At 39.4% G+C, this 19,203-nt stretch overlaps 1 protein-coding gene across 1 annotated transcript in view; it reads right to left on the bottom strand.

The window, feature by feature from the left end:
• Window positions 1-19,203, bottom strand: part of DNAJC24 (DnaJ heat shock protein family (Hsp40) member C24) — a 38,781-nt gene that overhangs the window by 12,802 nt on the left and 6,776 nt on the right. Inside the window, exon 3 of the mRNA XM_006753937.1 lies at window positions 2,503-2,641. Coding sequence (XP_006754000.1) covers window positions 2,503-2,641 — 139 coding nt within the window. The remainder of the gene's footprint in view (window positions 1-2,502; window positions 2,642-19,203) is intronic.

A 19,203-nucleotide genomic window follows, 5' to 3' on the forward strand; every position in this document is an offset into this window, starting at 1 on the left:
CTCTCCTGGGCAAGTCCCTAGCAAGTTTGCTGGCGTGACAGTTTCACCTTAAAAGCCTTCAAACTCCTCTTCATCATCTGATATTAAAAGTTCATCAACGACATCTTGGTGCCATGATAGGGATGATAGGGGTTTGACTGGTCGACATTTTCTATGCTGTACTGTACAATGGGGCAGTATTGTGGTTGGCTGTTGGCTGTATACAAAGCCTGATTTGATTGGTCCCTGCTCCCTGTTTGCCCGCCCTGTCACTATAGCAGTCTGGTCCACCCTTGCATCAGCATCTCCCTGGGACCTCACTAGTGCGCAAGTGCGAGCTCTTCAACATTCTAACAGGCACCATGATAGCGCAAAATCGCGAATCTTCAATGCATATGTAAAGAAATATACGGTAACCCGAATTTACCACACTCGCAAAATCGCACACAGCCAACCATACACCCAGTATGGTATCGCGATTCGTGATTTTGCGCTATCATACTGGGTGTATGGTCGGCTGTGTGCGATTTTGCGAGTGTGGTAAAATCGCATAACAGCAAAATCGCATAACAGCCGAGCATACACCCAGCAGCGCTGCTGATGCCTGAACGGTATGTGGAATGAAGTGGGCGGGCATCGGGAGGCCACTATGGCACGGGGCAAGCACTATGGGCAGTCTATCTGAAGTGTACCCGGCGTATAAGACGACCCCCCACTTGGAGGCATATTTTTCAGGGCCAAAAAATCGTCTTATACACCGGCAAATACGGTAGTCAGTTTCACTGATAGGTTCTTAACAGAACATAGTTGTGGAACGGCAAAAACGCAGAGCCACTGTGCCAGTACACAGCCTACACTCCTTAAGGCACATTTTTGTGGACTATCCTTCTCTTAAGCAAATCAGCATCCCACAGAGTAAAGGCTGATCAAGATGTGCAAAAGCACCATGGGAGAATAATCACCTCCAGTACATTGGTCGTTCTAGGAACATAGGTACCTTTGCACACACAACACACTCATGTGTATTAGTTTCAAAACTTCCATAGAAATTGTATCATGTTTAGCCCAGGTGCAAAAGATATATGTATGGATAGAATTCATTCTCAAATGGAAGCACCTCTGCCTTTTTTTGCCAGAAGGCGTACCAGCGTTCTAGTTCCTGGGTTCCTGGCCACTTAGTATTTTCTATTCCTGGGCCCAAGTCCCAATGCTGTCTCAGAAGTACCAACACATTTACAAAAGAAATACATTTGAAAGCTGCTCAGAGATGCACCAAATAGAAGCAGGACAAAATATCCAAGACATATTTGAAAATTAATCCTAATTCATTGCAAAGATACACTCATCAACTTCTTAACATTAAAGAAAAAACCTTACCAGTCTTAAAGAAAGTAGAAGGGCCTTAGAGCTGATTAGTGTTCTGAACGTCACTATTTAAACAACAACAACACTGCAGTACATAAACAAATAGCTCGTGGAGTCTTGATACACAATGGGATCACACACTATAAGCAATACTTAATTTATTGGGACAACTCCCTCTGAAAATATAGATATTGTATATTTATTTTATACTCTTTATCCTATAATGACATGTTTTAGAAATAAAGCCTTGATTTTCATATCAAATTTTCAAAACCATAGTTGTGTAAGTCTTAAAATCACTTTATTAGATCTGATGGTGTGCCAGTATAGGGCACGGAAGGGGACTCAATAATCAACTACAGAGACAGTGAGCTTTTATCCACACATACGAGTCAATGCTAAGGCTGGTGCCCTACTGCAGAGTGCAATTGAGTGTTTTCCCCACAGGCTGTAACTGATTATTGACTCCCCCCATTAACATGTAGGGTCCATAGTGAAGGTTCAGACAGAAGGCTGAGGGATTCTGTCCCAAGGCCAGCGCTGAAAGACAGCCTATCACTTTGTGTAACCGCAATCCATGTGTGAAAAACCTGACCTACATTTCTCCCTTTCTTTCTCACAAGAGCTTGTCACTGTTTTAAGAAGGTATTTTCTAAAATGCATCAAATAAATGACTTTTGAAACTGCTTGGGAAATGTTCATTCCAAAAATATTATTTATAGCAATCTTATAAGGAAGAGTTTATCCAAGAGATCATCTCGAAACCTAGCCTAAAACAAGCTCAGAGGCAGAGAGTGCTTTATGTTACTCCATTGGGTATCTTCCTTTAGACTGTCCTTTATACAGTACACCGTCTAAAAGTACTATAATTTAATAAAAATAAACACTTAAAACATATTAGGTAGGAATGTGTAATTAAACATTTCTCATTAGTTACAAAAAGTAGCTTCCACAGATTCACGAGCCACGTCCTAGTCGTTTGCTAACTTCTCGATGGAGTCACAATAATCACTACTAAGAATGGGAAAAAATTACAAACTGATGGGGCAGTAAAGGTAATAACCTGGTGCACATGCTAGAGAATGCTCCCCAGGCACAGCTGCAGATGGTGCTTAGAAAGGTGCCTGTGTGCTGTGGCTCCTCCCCACAAGGACCTACCATGCCTCTGCAGGTCATACTCTTTCTTTGTCTCTTCATTCCCTAGAATTTTCCATGCCTGATCAATTTCGATGAACTTCTGTATACATTCCTCCACCGTTCCTGCAGGCACATCTGCACTTTGTTTGTCTGGATGATACTGCCAATCAAAAATAAGGAGGATGGTGAATAGAGAGGGTTAAGTTTTTAAAAATTGTAAATCTGAGCTTTCGTGAAGAAAGAAGATAATGAGAAAACAAAACTAAGATGCCAAGGCAACAAGTCAACAGTGCTGGGCCCGGGAGACGACTTGCCAGGGTAATTAGACCACTGGAGTAGCTATAAATCCACTAGCGACATGATCTGTCACAACGTGCAAAGACAGCATTTTCTGGATAATTTCCTGATGGATGGAATCATTGGTCTCTTGGACAATCTACCTAGAGAGGATGACTAACAAAAACAGAAATAGGTACGTGCAGACGAGCAGAGCATGACAGAGGAAGAACACAAACTATGCAGAGAAGGAAGCTTCCTTATATAATGTGCATGGCTACGGATACCACCACGATTGGAGGACTTGCTTTTTCTCATAAAATTATACAACTATACTGTAAAATAAAAAATGTTTCATCTTCTAGCTCAGTTCTGAAGATTTTAATTACAAATCCCTGCACATAATTTTTATTGAAAAATGGTTATCCTAATGCAGATTTATAAGGAAGAATTTTAAAGAACTCAATGAAACATTTGAATATAAATTAACGCATTAGTAAACCTTTCTTACATGTGTTTGCTAAGAAAGTTTTAAGAATGTTTTCAGTATGCAGCAATTTCTTTAAACTATTTGGTCAAAAACAGAAAGTTTTATGTCAATTCAATTCTCCAATGATAATGTAAATATGGCTTACTGGATACCTCACTTATATTGTCCTCCTTTTCCTTTTTTCAATGTTTTCTGTTGTTATCCCTTCTCTTGATATCTATCAGTCTTCTGAAAGAATAAATGTGTCATTTGCTTTTCAGCAGTCTCCCAACAAACAAGTAAGGAAAGATTATCTAAATTTAGAGACATATCATTTAAGTAATCTGGGAATAACAGAAGCAGATATTGAGATTGTTAATTTTTCACTCTCAAGTAAATAAGGAACCACTTTATAGTACTCATCCAGAATATTTCATTGACTGCTTTACAGACATTGAAAGAACATGAAAAACTTACAAGTACCATGTCATTTATTATGCAAGTTGCTAAAGCCAAGACCACTCAGTGAGTTGTGGCAAGTAACATGAAGTCAAATGACTTCAATTCTCAATGCAGAATTCAGAAAGTATGTCGGTTTTTAATCATAATATTGACTATGGTTTTTGATAGTGAATTTGTCTTCATGCTGAACTTGTTCACACTGCTAATGTCCTCAACTAGCAGAGCAAAAACAGTTGTGATATTTGGTTGCACAGAAGAACTAATGAACATCATGCATGCTGGAAGAAAGATTATAGAACAAACAAAGAGAATTAGGCTTCCATTTCCCTTTGGCAAATTATTTCTCTTCCTATGCCAAATCTATCAGTTATCAACATTTAAATATTTATGCTAATGAATATAATGACTAAAGGAAAGGAAACTATAGCTTTATTGCTTAATCTTTTTTGTGATCGTTATTTATCAAATGATACTCATAAAAGTTATTCCCGTACTGAGGTTTAGTCAATCCCTAAAGCTAGGATATTTCAGTAATATCCCAAAGCCAAAATAGAGTTGGCTACATTAAAGTTCTCTAACTGACCCATTTCTCTAACACTGTGTGAAGATTTGTGTAATATGCTTAATATTCTTCAATATTATTACATGCAACATACTCAAATATGGAACTATGTATACATTAAGTAAGATACACTTACATGTGAAAACTCAACCTCAATATGTCAGAAACATTAAGTAAGACCCCAAAGGAATCATTCTAAACTAGTAGCTATATAGGAGAAGTACAAGCTAAAAGACAGGTAATTTCTAATAGGCCATTAGAGAAGGTATACTTGGTACAATAAAAGAATAATTGGATCTGATCATGCATCAACCTGACCAAGCAAGCCCTACAAAACCAAGGCTGCCCCAAACTAAAAGCTATCATTAAATTTTATTGAGTCATAGATAAGTTCCATGAGTGTCAAAGAACAATTCAATCAATCTCTTTCACCAATTTGGTATTTTCCTGACTACTATTTTAATCAAGTAACCACCATCGTAGGCTTTTAGATCTATTCTGTTGTGCTATTAGAATGCAATACATTTTATTCTACAATATAGGGTTCAATTAAAAAATGGTAGTTATGGCAAGAAAATAAGTACATCATTTGGGGTGATAAAAGCCTCACTCAGTCCAATCTGTTTTGACAGCAAATTCCGGAACAAAATGAAAGTCTAAAAAACAAACAAACAAAAAATGTGTTCTGTGGTAGGCTGATAATGGCACCCAAAATATTAGCTTTTCATTCCTGGTACCTGTAAATGTTACCTTATTTGGAAAAAAGTTCTTTGCAGATATGATTAAATATCTTGAAATAGAAAAGTATCCAGGTGAGATAAATATAAAGTATTCTTATACAAAAGAGGCAGAGGGAGATTTGGCACACAGAAGAGGAGGTGGTATGGAGACTGCAGAGAGAGACTGGAAATACTGGCCTTAAAGACTGGAGTGATCAGGCCACAAGCCAAGGAACACTGGCAGCTACCAGAAGCTGGAAGAGACAAGAAATGGACTCTCCCCCTAGAGCTTCTACAGGAAGTGCAGCCAGGCCAACACCTTGATTTCTGCCCAGTTATACTGACTTTAAACTTCTAGCGCTAGAATTCTGAAAGAATAATTTTCTGTTGGTTTAAGTCACTCAGTTTATGGTAATTTATTTTGGCAGTCACAATAAATTATATATAATCTAAAAATATCTATGATTTAAAACCGCAATACAGACACTACAGCTTTTTAAGATGTTTCATTTATAAGGTCTATTAATAAAATGGTGTCATTATTATATACATTCTTAATTTTTAAATCTTCAGTGATTCTTTATTGAACATGAGAAACCAAACTCCTAATACTAAGTTTCAAGGTTTTCCAATCCCAAAGTGAATGCTAATTTCTTTCCTGCTATCTCTATACCTGAGCTCTCTGATGGGAAGTGGGCGCACCATTCACCACTATTCTGAGAGACCCAAGTCACTCTCCTTTTGTTGTCAAGGCTGATTGTATTCTTTGTCCTCCTTTTCTTTAATCCCCACTCACCAAATCTTCCCACCACCGAGAGCTCAAAGATATTCCTACTTCATTCATTCACGGAAAGATAAAATCTAAGGCATCCTGTGTTCTAGAAATAGCCACAAAAGGATAGCATGAACTTCCTCATATTAGAAAAATGCAGGCAAAATCATACAAAAAACAGAGTTCTGAGAAAAACACCGACCAACCAGAGAAAATACTGATGGTCTTAACAGAATAGGTATGTGCTAAAATCAATGTTGTAAAGTTCATTTCTCTTAACTACAGTAACTTCTATTTGTTATGCTGAGGTTATTTCATATTCCAATGCAATACCTGAGGATAAAGTGTATTAGTTTTTCTCTATGTATTAATAGATGAATTGAGTATTATTAATAGGATACTAGCTCTTTAGCTTCAAATTTTCTTAAATTCTGGAATCAAATTTCAAAATACCTTCTTTCTTAAAAAATATATTTTTCTTGATTTCAGAGAGGAAGGGAGAGATAGAGTGAGATAGAAACATCAATGATGAGAGAGAATCATTGACTGGCTGCCTCTTGCACGCCCCCTACTGGGTATCAAGCCCACAACCTGGGCATGTGCCCTTGGGCAGAACCAAACCCAGGACCCTTCAGAATAGCACTGTCCAGTTCTGTGAGATTTGATGGTGGTGGAACCAGCTGCCTAATGGCTCTTTTAACTGTATCCCACAAATGCTCAGTTGGATTGAGATCTGGTGATGTGGGGGCCACCTAAGATCCACCAGCTTGAAGGGTTGTACTCATGTATGTGGGGTGCAAGCTTTCATGCTGTTTCCGCCAAATTCTCACTCTGCCATCTGCATGATGCAACTGGAAACGTCATTCATCGGACCACATGACTTATTTCCAATGCTCGACTGTCCAATCCTTGTGTTCATGTGCGAATTGGAGACGTTTTATCTTGGTAACTGCAGACTGCAAAGGTGTTCAAACAGGCCTTCGGCTTCCATATCCCATACGATGCACTGTACGTCTAATTTGCCTACAAACATCAGGTGGTCATAATAATCTAGCCACTCAGTGTATATGCAAGTGTAACACATCTGCTTCTTTGATTGAACATAAAATATGAAGAAAATTAAACCTTAAGCAATGGGTTACCTCATATCTAATTTAAGGGTAAATTTTTACTTCTCCCCCAACCCAAATCATATCAAACAAGTCTTTGATGACATACTCAACATGAACTACACAGAGAATTCCAAGAATGACATTCTGCCTCCGATAGCCCCTATTGCAGCCGTGGGCAAACTACAGCCCGCGGGCCGGATCCGGCCCGTTTGAAATGAATAAAACTGAAAAAAAAAAGACCGTACCCTTTTATGTTATGATGTTTACTTTGAACTTATATTAGTTCACACAAACACTCCATCCATGCTTTTGTTCCAGCCCTCTGGTCCAGTTTAAGAACCCATTGTGGCCCTCGAGTCAAAAAGTTTGCCCACCCCTGCCCTAGTGGTAATTAGCAGCAGTGCACTAGCTAACTACTCTGGATGCAGAGAAGACAGGGTTTTGTGCAATTAAAGACTTAAGACACTGATGGCAAACTGAAGTTATCCCTGCTGAGCAAGGGTGGTGATGTACATCTACAAATGCTACAGGGCTGCTCTCCTTCAGCAACTCGGAGCTCTGCTCTGTGGCCATCAAGGCCATCAGGTACTAATTAGATAGTGTGTTCTGTCAACGCTTTCATGCTCTTCCTTTATTAATTGATCATTCTGCCACATTAATGATACTACTACACTGCTTTGAATCCCAAGTGCTTTATCCCTGAGATAGAAAAGAAAGAAGACCTGAAAAGAGACTGTCCCACATTTAATTTACCTACATCATATTGGAATTAACACTAAGTTATTTGAATCAACTCTAATAGTTGTTTTTCTTTTATTTGCAAAAATGCCCCTGTGGACCAAAAATATATACATATATTCCTTAAAGTGTAACTGCTGTCAAACTAACTTTATAAGCTATAGAAAAATACAATGGGAATGAAATTTAAACTAAAAGCGTTGGCATTTTCATATATACACTAGAGGCCCGATGCACAAAATTCATGCAAGGGGCTCGGCCCCTGCTGTGACAGCAAGCTTCCTTGGCTCCCGCAGCCACAGCGGCCGCCTCTGTCACGACGGCCATCTTCTGCCTCAGCCCTCACAGCCCTGGCTTTTGTCAGAAGGTCGTCCAGAAGGATGTCCGGTCTAATTAGCATATTATACTTTTATTATATAGGATGTTCAAAAATTAATGGTGGGAGATTAAATGCTTAAGGCTAGAGAAGTGGTGACTATTATTTTCTTATTTCTAACTACCTAATGATGAGGGCAACTCACCTAAAATGACACTCAATAAACCAGAGAAGCGACCTTATACTGACAGGAACTGAGTGAAATATAAAACATTTAATAATTGCAGTTATAATCAATGAACTTAGTATACAATTTTTGAGATAAAGGCCTAAGTAAGCTTCTTCGGATGCTGAGAAGACACATATCCTCTCTGATAATATTTGGTTTTCCTTATTGCCAATCACTGTTTTTATGAAGCAGCCATTAAAAAGTTGGTGAGGAGGTGCTGTTAAGATGGTGCAACAGTGATTCTCTAATGAACCAACATAACTTAGGTAGACGAGGGAGACATGGCCGTATTTTGTTGTTGTTTTGTTTCACTTTCTGTAAGATGCCTACTAGCTTAAACAAGATCATGTTACACAAAGTTAGATGTACCAGGTAAAAGACTACAACTGTGTCCTTTACATGTTGACACCACATTAAGATTATGAAAGCTAAAAAAAGTAATTACAAAGGTAAAGTCAAGTACAACACACTACTGCCACCTAATGATTAGGAAAATATTGCCTAAAGTAAAAGCCAACAACTCATGTATCATCCTATGCAAAAGCTAACAGCAGAAACATGATTTTAAAAATATGTTTGAACAATTTTAAGGTTTTTCTGATTCAAATAAAGGAAAAATAACCCATGTGCAAAAGTGTGTTTATTCACTCAAAAAGGCTTATTAACTATCTTACTATAAGTCATACTGTGCTAGCCAATGAGCACCCAATGATGAATAGAACAGGATCCCTGCCCTGATGGAGAAGATCAGACATTAATTAATTATAATACAATGGAAAGAATGAGCTGATTAAAAAAAAGATAACATCATGAAAAAATTAACTTAGAATAAATTAAGAAAGGTTTTTAAATAAAGATGACATTTGACTGGGTTTTGAAGGATGAAGAGGAGTCAACCCGTGGAGGAATTGTGAAAGGCATTTGAGACAGTGAGAAATGCCAAATATAAGACAGGAAAGTACTAAGATGGATATTAGAGTTATGAATAGCAGGACTGCAAGCCTTACTTGGAATGAGTAAAAGAACAGTTGGGTAGGAAAAGTAATAAAAGGTGCAGTTGAAAAGTAAGACTGGGTTCAGAATGGAAAGAAACTAGTATGCTAAGAAATATGGATGTTTCCCTACTTAAAACTCCACATTACTTGTATGATAGAGATATAACCATATTTTTCCCTCAAAAACAAACTAACAAAAAAATGTAACCTGGTGGTAGGATGGAAAGTATCGGGAGGAGAGGTAGGGAACGGGCAATAAGGAAAATTACTGTACTACTGCAGCACTCCTGAGGAACTTGCTAGGGATATTGAGGATCAAAGGCAGGAAGTATTAGACAGGGGAAAGGTGTGAAGCTGGGAACAGGAATTTGGGAGTCACCTGTGAAGCAGATAAAACTACAGTAATATACAGAAAGCAGTCCTTCAAAACTTTTTTGAGTTATGAGCAACTCCAAGCTTATGATAAAAAGCTGGAAAAAGGGAGATGCACACACAATTTTGCAAACAATTAAGAGACCTCCCAAAGCACTAGGGCCTCAGAGTAGGAGTCTCTGATTTGGTGACACTTGAAGAAAGACAAAGATCAAACTCTGAAAGACAGTACTATTTATATCCGATAGAGGAAAAGATGCTAGGAAAGATAATAGAGCAGTGAGCAGTAAGATAATCAGGAAACAGAATCTGCAGAAGCCCAAGAAGGAAAGAGTTTCAAGGCACAAGGAAGATCTATGACAACAGCAAATGTCACATTAAAACCACCGACTGTGGCAAGTAGGGGCCACTGCCACTGTACTAGGCACTAGACAGAAGAATGGCAGTGGGGAAAGAGGGGGCTGAGAAGAAAATGGATGGTAGTTATGCCATGTCAGATAATCAGGAAACAGAATCTGCAGAAGCCCAAGAAGGAAAGAGTTTCAAGGCACAAGGAAGATCTATGACAACAGCAAATGTCACATTAAAACCACCGACTGTGGCAAGTAGGGGCCACTGCCACTGTACTAGGCACTAGACAGAAGAATGGCAGTGGGGAAAGAGGGGGCTGAGAAGAAAATGGGGATGGTAGTAGCCATGTCTGGCAAGGAAGAAGAGAGGAGTAACAGCCATAGTTACCAAGGCCCAAAGGAGGATACGTAATTTTGAAAGGCATTTTACTGCCTGAGGGGGTAAGCTAATGGAAAGGAAAATTCTAGAGAAGAGAGAACTGGCGCAGCACTGACCATGAAATAGGCAAAATTCAGTTTTTATTTTGGCTTGTTTGTGACTAATTATGTGACCCCAGAAAAGTTATTCCACGGTAAAAATGTCCTCACTTGAAGAATAGAAAGAATGCTTGCTAAACTGTAAGCCACTCAAGGAAGTAAGGCCCTTTATCCATCATTTTACCACTAACTACATCTACAGCACCTAGCACAATGCCAGCACAGACAAGACAGTGCATATTTAGTTAATGAATACATTATCTGTCTATAAAACTCAATGTTTTGTAAAAATCAAAGCACATAATGTGAGTAAGCATATTTTGATACAATTTAATTTCTTAATGGGGTATGGCAGGAGAGGCAGGCCTGAATAAAATATTTTTTAAAAATTCTTGAAAGTATTGTTGACAAGACAGTAAAGAATTCTGGACCAAAAATAAAGGAAAAACATATAACCAAGGACAAAGGATGAAAGGCGCTTTTGCTCCAAGGGTATTTCGCCTATCCTAGAAAGTATACCGGAAATGAACTTTTGTTTTGGTAACCCCGTTTGGCTTAAGGTGGTTACACACATCAGAGAGGGGCTGACTAGAGGAAGAAGGAACAGAATATTGGAATAGTCACAAAAGCTGAAACTGAGTGTGACGCCTAGCCGTGCAGAGACCATTCTGTTACATCAGGGTGAGAAGCTAAACCCCCTGTGGGAAGGATATGTTCCCACACTTCCTGGCCTTTGTCCTTTATAGCAACCCGGGGAAGGGGTGGGACAGATTTCTCTTCCACAAACTACATGCAAAATTTGCTCTTCCATTCCTGAAATCCAGTAATAGCACTAATTTCCCAATATAACACTAATATGCGTAAATGAACACTTACAGAGGAGGATGAGTTTTCAGAGGTATCAATGTCCAGAGACAACGTGAAAATGCCATTTAACCAAAACTACTCTTGAAAATCATTAATTTTTTTCATTCAGTATAGTATTTGGAGTTTCATGAATACAACTTTGTACAGCAATATGCCTGTATAAATGTATAGCATATACAGCTATGAATACTTAATATATCTAAAATATAAGCTTACAATTTTTAATGTTTTTGGCCTAACACGACACTGGCTAAATGCTTTATAGTCATTATTTCATTTCATCTTTATGAAAAAATAAAACAATAAAAAAATCTTTATCTGTGTTTTTGCAGAGGCATAGAGAGGTTAAGTCACTCCTGCTAGATCACACAGATCATAAATGACACAAGTGAGACCCAAAACCAGGGCAAAGTGATACAAAGCCAGGACTCTTAATCACTATGCTACACATACGCTTCCCTACAACACCACGTTTTAGAATTTATTTGATGTACACCAAATCATAAGAAAATTCTAAATGTAAATGTATCTTTAAAATTTTCACTTTTCCCCTTTCAATTATTGTTTAGCATTATTATTTTACACAAGTTTTCTTATCATTTGTTTAATCTTTTTAAATAGAATTTATGTCTTCAAATACATAACAATATATAAAATGCCTTATAGTAGACATATAAATGTTCACATACAATTTTGCTCACCTGTTTACCATCTAATATTTTTGCATTGTTTTAAATGCTTTATAAGAATAATTTATTTAAATCCTTAAAATGACCCTCTGAGATACATTTCCTATATAATGGAAGGCTAATGTGCAAACAGACCGAATAGTAGAACCACCAAACAACTGAATAACAACCGGTCGCTATGATGTGCACTGACCATCAGGGGGCACAGGGGAAATATGGTGGGCGCCAGCTGCAGTGGAATGGTGGAGGTGAGCAGAGGCACCAGACCAAGGTGGGGCGCCAGTCACTATTATTGGGTCAAGCCTCTGGTGGTTACTGAAAATTCTTTGCTCCCGTGCATCCCACCTGTGCTCACACCTGCTGCCAGCGCTGGCCCTGCTCACACCCACTACTGGCGCCCAGCGCCAGCCCCAATAGCTTGGCACCGTCAGTGAGTGTAAGTGGTGGCTGCCAGCCCCAATTGCCCCTCAGGGCTTCTCCACATCCCCCTGCTCCTGAGGGGCTATCAGGGCAACAGCCACCACTCACACCCGCTGATGGTGCTGGCCCTGCTCACACCCACTGCTGGTGCTGGCCCCAATCACTCTGCACCATCAGTGGGGCTGCCAACAGACAGGGGACTGGGGCCATGGTGGGAGGGGCTGGATGGGAGCTCGAAGGATGGGCCAAGACCCGCCCCTGTGCCCACCACAGCCTTGTGACCCACAGTTCGTTTCAAGGTGCATGAATTCATGCACTTGGCCCCTAATTTAGTTACTAAATGCCTAATAAAGAGCTGGCACATAGTAGGCATTCAATAAACATTTGCTATGAATAAATGATGATTCACATTAATTTTGCAGATAAGGAAAAAGGCCTGAAGTTATGGAACTGAATCACAGAACTAATACATGGCAGAACCAGAAATCAAACCTAGGAAACTATCTCCAGAACCCACATTTTCAACCCTTCACTATTCTGCACCTTTAACATAAATACTACCTATCCTCTAAAGAGGTAAAATCTACTAATGCTGCATGAATGCAGTAGGGAAGGAAAACAAAACATTGATAAGGCAACTCCTCTGTTTTATTTGCCCAGTTTTCAAAATATATAGAGAGTGTATCATAATTTCTTGTCACTAACCAATGTATTACTTAATTTCTGAGCCTCAATTTCCTCATCTATATGTTAGAGATAATAATCATATCTCAACTCACAGGATTAAATGAGTAAATACACAGACTGATTAAAGCAGTGCCTGATACACAGTGCTATGAGTTAGCTGAAATTATGACTTCCATGTTCACTTAAAATATCTTAATCCTACCACTTTTACAATAGAAACTAGTTTATAATAGTGTCTCCATGAAATACCTAAGTAATTTATTGTTAAACTAGAGGCCCAGTGCACGAAATTCATGCACGAGTAGGGTCACTAGCAGCTGCCAGCTGCTGGCTGGGACCTCCCTTCCCCTGGCCACCTGCTGCCCCGCCCCTTGGTTGAGGGGACAATTTGCATAATAAGCTTTTATTATATAGGATATCTTGCATCCTATATAACACCTGGATGATAGCTAAACAGTTTACCACACCAACAAAAATTATACTTTTTATTACAAGTTATAACTTTCTGATTTTTACTTACCAACTCCCAGATTTTTTCACAAAAGTCTCCATGCCTACATTTCTTTTCTATATCAAGGTCACTTCATTTTGTAATGTAGTCAAAAGACCTGTTTAAGGAATTATTCGTAGCTCCCTTCTTTTCCCATGTGATAATTCTCCTCCAACTTTATATAGCACAGATATCCTTTCTACTTTCTTTTTCAAGATTCTAAAATATCCTATATAATAAAATCCTAATATGTAAATCAACTGGACGGCGGAACAACCGGTCTCTATGACGCGCACTGCCCCGAGAGGGAGGCAACCGGCGGCGGTGATCGGGGGATGAAGCCAGCCAGAAGGCAGCACCAGGCCACCAGCCAAGGCAGGTGCCAGTGGGGCCCCCAATCACCCTACCTGTCGGTCGCTCCACAGATTGGCTCTGATCGCCAACCAGGCCTAGGGACCCTACAAAAGTATGGTCACTGGTGCATGCAGTGTCCCGGATTGCGAGAGGGTGTCCGACTGCCAGTTTAGGCCTGACATCCCCTGAGGGATCCCGGATTGCGAGAGGACATAGGCCAGGCTAAGGAACCCCCCTGCCTATGCACATATTTCGTGCACCAGGCCTCTAGTCTATGTATATAAAGCCTAAGTGACTGTTATGACCAGACCACTGGCTGGTAGCTATGACACGCACTGACCCAGACCTTGCTGCTGGGGACCTGACAGCCCTGAATCTGGTTCACCCGCACCCCAGATCCAGACAGGAGGGAGGAGGGAGCCTGATTCCTCACGGAACTGACCATGCCTTAGCTTGCCGCTGGGGCCCTGACAGCCCAAAATCTGGTTCACCCACACCCCAGGCCCAGATAGGAGGGAGGAGGGAGCCCGATTCCTAATGAAATCGGCTGTTGGTTAGATTTGCTGCTGGGGCCAACCTCCCACGGTTCCTCCCCTCAGCAGGCAGCCTCCCCTCACTTCCCCAGATCAGTCCCGACTGCCGGCCAGGCCGAGGGACCTCACCCATGCACGAATTTGTGCACCGGACCTCTAGTATTATAGAACTAGCTTAATCCTAATACATATATATATATATATCTCCACTTATAATTAAAACAGAACCCCTGAATGGCCATATAAGTATTAAGTGTCATTTTATACCTCAAAATACATCAATTTTCTTTAAGATTATGGAACTTATAGTAACAACAGCATATAATTTTCCAACACAATAATTCTTTTCCAGTTGAAAGGTATCCTGTAATATTATCAGCACCAATAGGAAAAGACCCCCAATTTTCAATTCAACAAAATTTTTGGAAGCAAACATTATTCTTAGTAAATAGTAATTTTTATATGCATAACTGCAAAAATATGGGAATAATATAACTAATCATTATTGATGTTAAACCATTTCAAAGCAATGGATTATTCTTCAACTTAGTAGAAAACTAAAATAATATTTTAGAAATTGATTCATAAGGAGAAAAGAGCGATGTACTTTTTTAAATAAGTCCCTATTAATAAAATGCTGCTAGGAAATGTTGAGTTATTATCATTATTATTTGTTTACAGTGAATTATTAGGCAACACATAATGGTATGTGAAATACTACTATGTCTTTGAGGCTAATTCTGCACTTTACATTTATATATATATATATCTTTAAGCAATTCTAAAATATCTCAGTCAATAAATTTTTCTTTTCAGAATTGGGACCTTGAATAAGCACTACATTTACAAAAAGTAAAATAAGGAAACAGTATTTACTAAATCAACATGTACTGTAAACTTAGCAGCCTATGATTTAGCAATATTTTACTCCAACAACTAATTATGTAGGTGTTAAATTCAAAGTCTTTTGAACTTGGAAAAGTACACAAAATAAATATGCCTTTTTACAAAATTAGATACAGAATGGTATTTGTCAAATGTAATTTTATTTTCCAACTGTTTTTGAGACATTGTTGAAAGTCAGAGAAAATATGGTAATTCAAATTGGAAAGCAAGAATATAAACTAAAAGTACATTTTTGAAAAAAAAATCTAATAAGCAAAATAAATAGCATGATTTTTCCCTTATAATTTTCTGCTTCATAACTCTTTTTGAAACTCTAAACTCATACAAAAGAAAATATTAAGAAAACAAGTTTCATTCCATAAGCCATATATAATCTAGATTCTTTCAAAATTAAAAGAGACAGTAGTAATTATGTCTGACCTTCTGAAATACTTCATCAATTGTATGTGAATTAGGTGTCTCATGGAAATCCAGAACACCAAATATTATGCCTTAAAACAACTGACATAAGGGGAGAGAATTTAGAGGCAAAGGATATGTGGTCAGGCCCAGATTTTACCCCTTACTGATTGCGTGTTGTAGCCAAACCACTTAACTGTAACTAAGCCTTGGCTCTCTCAACTGAGGACATGGGGATAATAATATTACCTGCCTTTCTCAGGACTGCTGAGAGGATAAACTAGGCAAGATGTGAAAGCATTTGTAAATTGTAAAGAAAAAATTATGAAGTATAGTACACATGCTACTAATTATATACTTTCTACTGCATACTTCCTCACCTTCTTAAACAGAATATGCTGAATGTAATTTAACCCATAGCCGTAATTATGAATATAAATTATTGTGCTAAGCTGTAATACAGGGACCAAGACACTGCAACCCAGGCAAAAAGAGGCTACAATGTCAGGCGGATTGTTGTGGTGGCTCTTTATAACTCTGGTTGTCTTCTGTACAATTAGTTATTAGCCAGGACTCCTTGCTGCTATAATATGCATAGCTGCGTTTTGGGATTCTTGGCAGAATAACGCTTGTTAAAATTCTCTCTCCTATAATTTGTTGTTCCACTACTCCCTCTCTCACCTTCTCTAACAGGTAACTCTGTCTTCTTTATTAGAGAGAAAAAATGAAGCCACCAAATGAGAGCTCATCAACTTCCTGCCATGTAAATGACAAATGAACCAGCTCTTGCACCCATCCTTTCTTCCTTCTCTCCAGTAAAAACAGAGACAGGTCCCTCCTTTCTCTTTCAAAAAAAAAACCTATGCTTCAGGTCACACCCGCTTCTGCCTTCTGTCAATTATTCTCTCTCTCCTAACATTTCAATCCGGAGGTTTCTCTTGGCTATTTCTCATGAAACTTAAACATGCTCCAGTCTCTCTTTATCTTTTAAAAGGAAAAGCAGAAAAAACTTTTTACCACAATCCAGCTACCTTCATTCTCCTTACTTGCCAGCTATACCATTCCTGTCCTAGACAAATAAACCTAAATGTACTTCTACTGGGGGAGGGTATCCACCAGGAAGGAAACATGGCAGGGATGGGGGCAGCAGGGGTTACAACTAAGATAATTTTGAATCAATCAGTAAGAGTTCATCAGGTGAGGTAGGGGAAGGGGCACGGTGCACCAGGCAGAGACAGAAGCAAATGCAAAGGCCTATGGCCAAGGAAGGGTAGCTGGCCCCTAAAGGGAAGTAAGAATAGTTCAGGGCTTCTACTAAATAGCAAGTTCATATGCACATTTATCCCTGGTCTATCCCAAAACTCTACTAAAATAATTGCAAAAGAATAATAATTTTTTAAAAATATATTTTTATTGATTTCAGAGAGGAAGGAAGAAGGAAAGAGAGATAGAAACATCCATGATGAGAGATAATGATGGATCGTCTGCCTACTGCAGGTCCCCCACTGGGGATAGAGCCCACAACCCAAGCATGTGCCCTTGACCGGAATCGAACCTGGTACCCTTTGGTCCCCAGGCTGATGCTCTATCCACTGAGCCAAACCGGCTAGGGCAAGAACAATAATTTTTAAAGGCAAAGGTATAAATACATAAGAACAAATTCAACCGGAGAGAAGAGAAAAAGTAGGTGAGAGACACCAAAAATGGATCAATAAATGGTAACCAATTCAATCTACTTGAGAAAACTGAAACCTAAGCCTGAAGCAAGAGACAAGAGGTGAGCTCATTCATGCAGAGGCCAGAAAAGCTAAAAAAAACAGGGGCATTAAGTACGTTTGAACGTTGGGTTGAGGGACTTGACTAAATCAGCAAGAAGACTGGTTCAGACTTTAGAAGAAATAATTAGACCTCCAGCTCTCCTCATCATCATAAAGCCAGACATCTACTCTCTCCTGCCATAGCAGAAAATCAGAAGTTTACTGTGTGAAGAGATAGACCAGAGAAGGTTCTGGATTCGGGAGCATCAGGTTGAGGGGTAGGATGCAATTTTGCACTGAAAATCAAAGGAAAAAGTTGACATAGGGAGTAGCACGAATGCAAGTTCCCATCTTCCCAGGCAGACAATTTGAGAATTCCCCTCTCGGATATAGATTCAGATGCTGCACATGTGAGGTCATCCAACAAAATGATTGGCCCTGCCTAATGCAAGCCACTAGTTGTGCACAGGAACCTCCAAATAAGCTTGTTAACACTTCATTCTTAAATATGAACAGACAACAAAGGGTCACCAAATATATGAAAAGAGAGAGTCTCTACAACCAAAGGAAGGGAAAAAACAAAGAACTCAAAAGGAAGATAAAAGTGACTTACCTTGCCACACAAACTACCTTGTAACAGGGGCATGCCCATTCCCATGAATATATTATTTACCTCAGTCTCCACTGTTTATTCACAAACAATTTTTTGGCATTTAATATAAAATAAGATGGGCAAAGAGACAAGAAAATGTGATCCATCATAACGAAAGGATATAGAATTTGACAAAGAGTAGACCCAGATGTTCGAATTATCAGATAGAAACTTCAAAATATCTATCTATAATAATAAAAGCATAATATGCTAATTAGACCAGACAGATGAATGACCATCTGGACGAAGCTGGGGTGGCAAGGGCCAAGGCAAGCCACCACAACTACAAGGGCTGAGGCAAGCCACGTGGCTGCGAGAGCCAAGCCCCTTGCACAAACTTCATGCATCGGGCCTCTAGTGATAAGTATAATAGAGGATCAAGTGAAAATGGTGCACAGCTAAACTAAAAACTTGACAAATAGAATACTTGATTCTTGAAAAAATACTTGATTCACCCAAAAGATGGTAAGGAAGGCAAAACAGAGGAACAAAGAGCAAATCAGACAAATCTAAAAATTAAAAGATTATAGATTTAAACCCAAATATTGTCAATCCTATATAATAAAAGCCTAATACGCTAAGTGTCCGACCATTCAACTGTCTGACCAGTCGCTATGATCCACACTGGCCACCAGGGGGCAGACGCTTTGACCATATGTTAGCTTGCTGCTAAGGTCCAGCTGATTGGGACTGGGCAAGATGGGCCGGACACGCCCTGGAGCCCTCCCACAATCCCTCCTCTGACCCTGATCATGCACCGGTGGGGTTCCTTTAGCCTGGCCTGTGCCTTCTCGCAATCTGAGACCCCTCAGGGATGTCAGAAAGCTGTTTTGGGCCCGATCCCCGCAGGCCAGGCCGAGGGACCCCACCAGTGCATGAATCCGTGCACCGGGTCTCTAATCCTATATAATAAAAGAGAAAAATGGTAATTGGCGTACGACGATACCCTTTTCATTGGCTAATCAGGGCGATATGCAAATTAACTGCCAACTCAGATGGCAGTTAACTGACAACAAAATGGCGGTTAATTTGCATATGTAGGCACAATGCAGGGAAGCGAAAGGGAAAGCAGGAAGAAGCCCCCTGCCACTGACAGTGATCAGAAACCCAGGGGGGAGC

The sequence above is a fragment of the Myotis davidii genome, unplaced genomic scaffold (genome assembly GCF_000327345.1).
Source record: "Myotis davidii unplaced genomic scaffold, ASM32734v1 scaffold330, whole genome shotgun sequence".
Classification (NCBI taxonomy): domain Eukaryota; kingdom Metazoa; phylum Chordata; class Mammalia; order Chiroptera; family Vespertilionidae; genus Myotis; species Myotis davidii.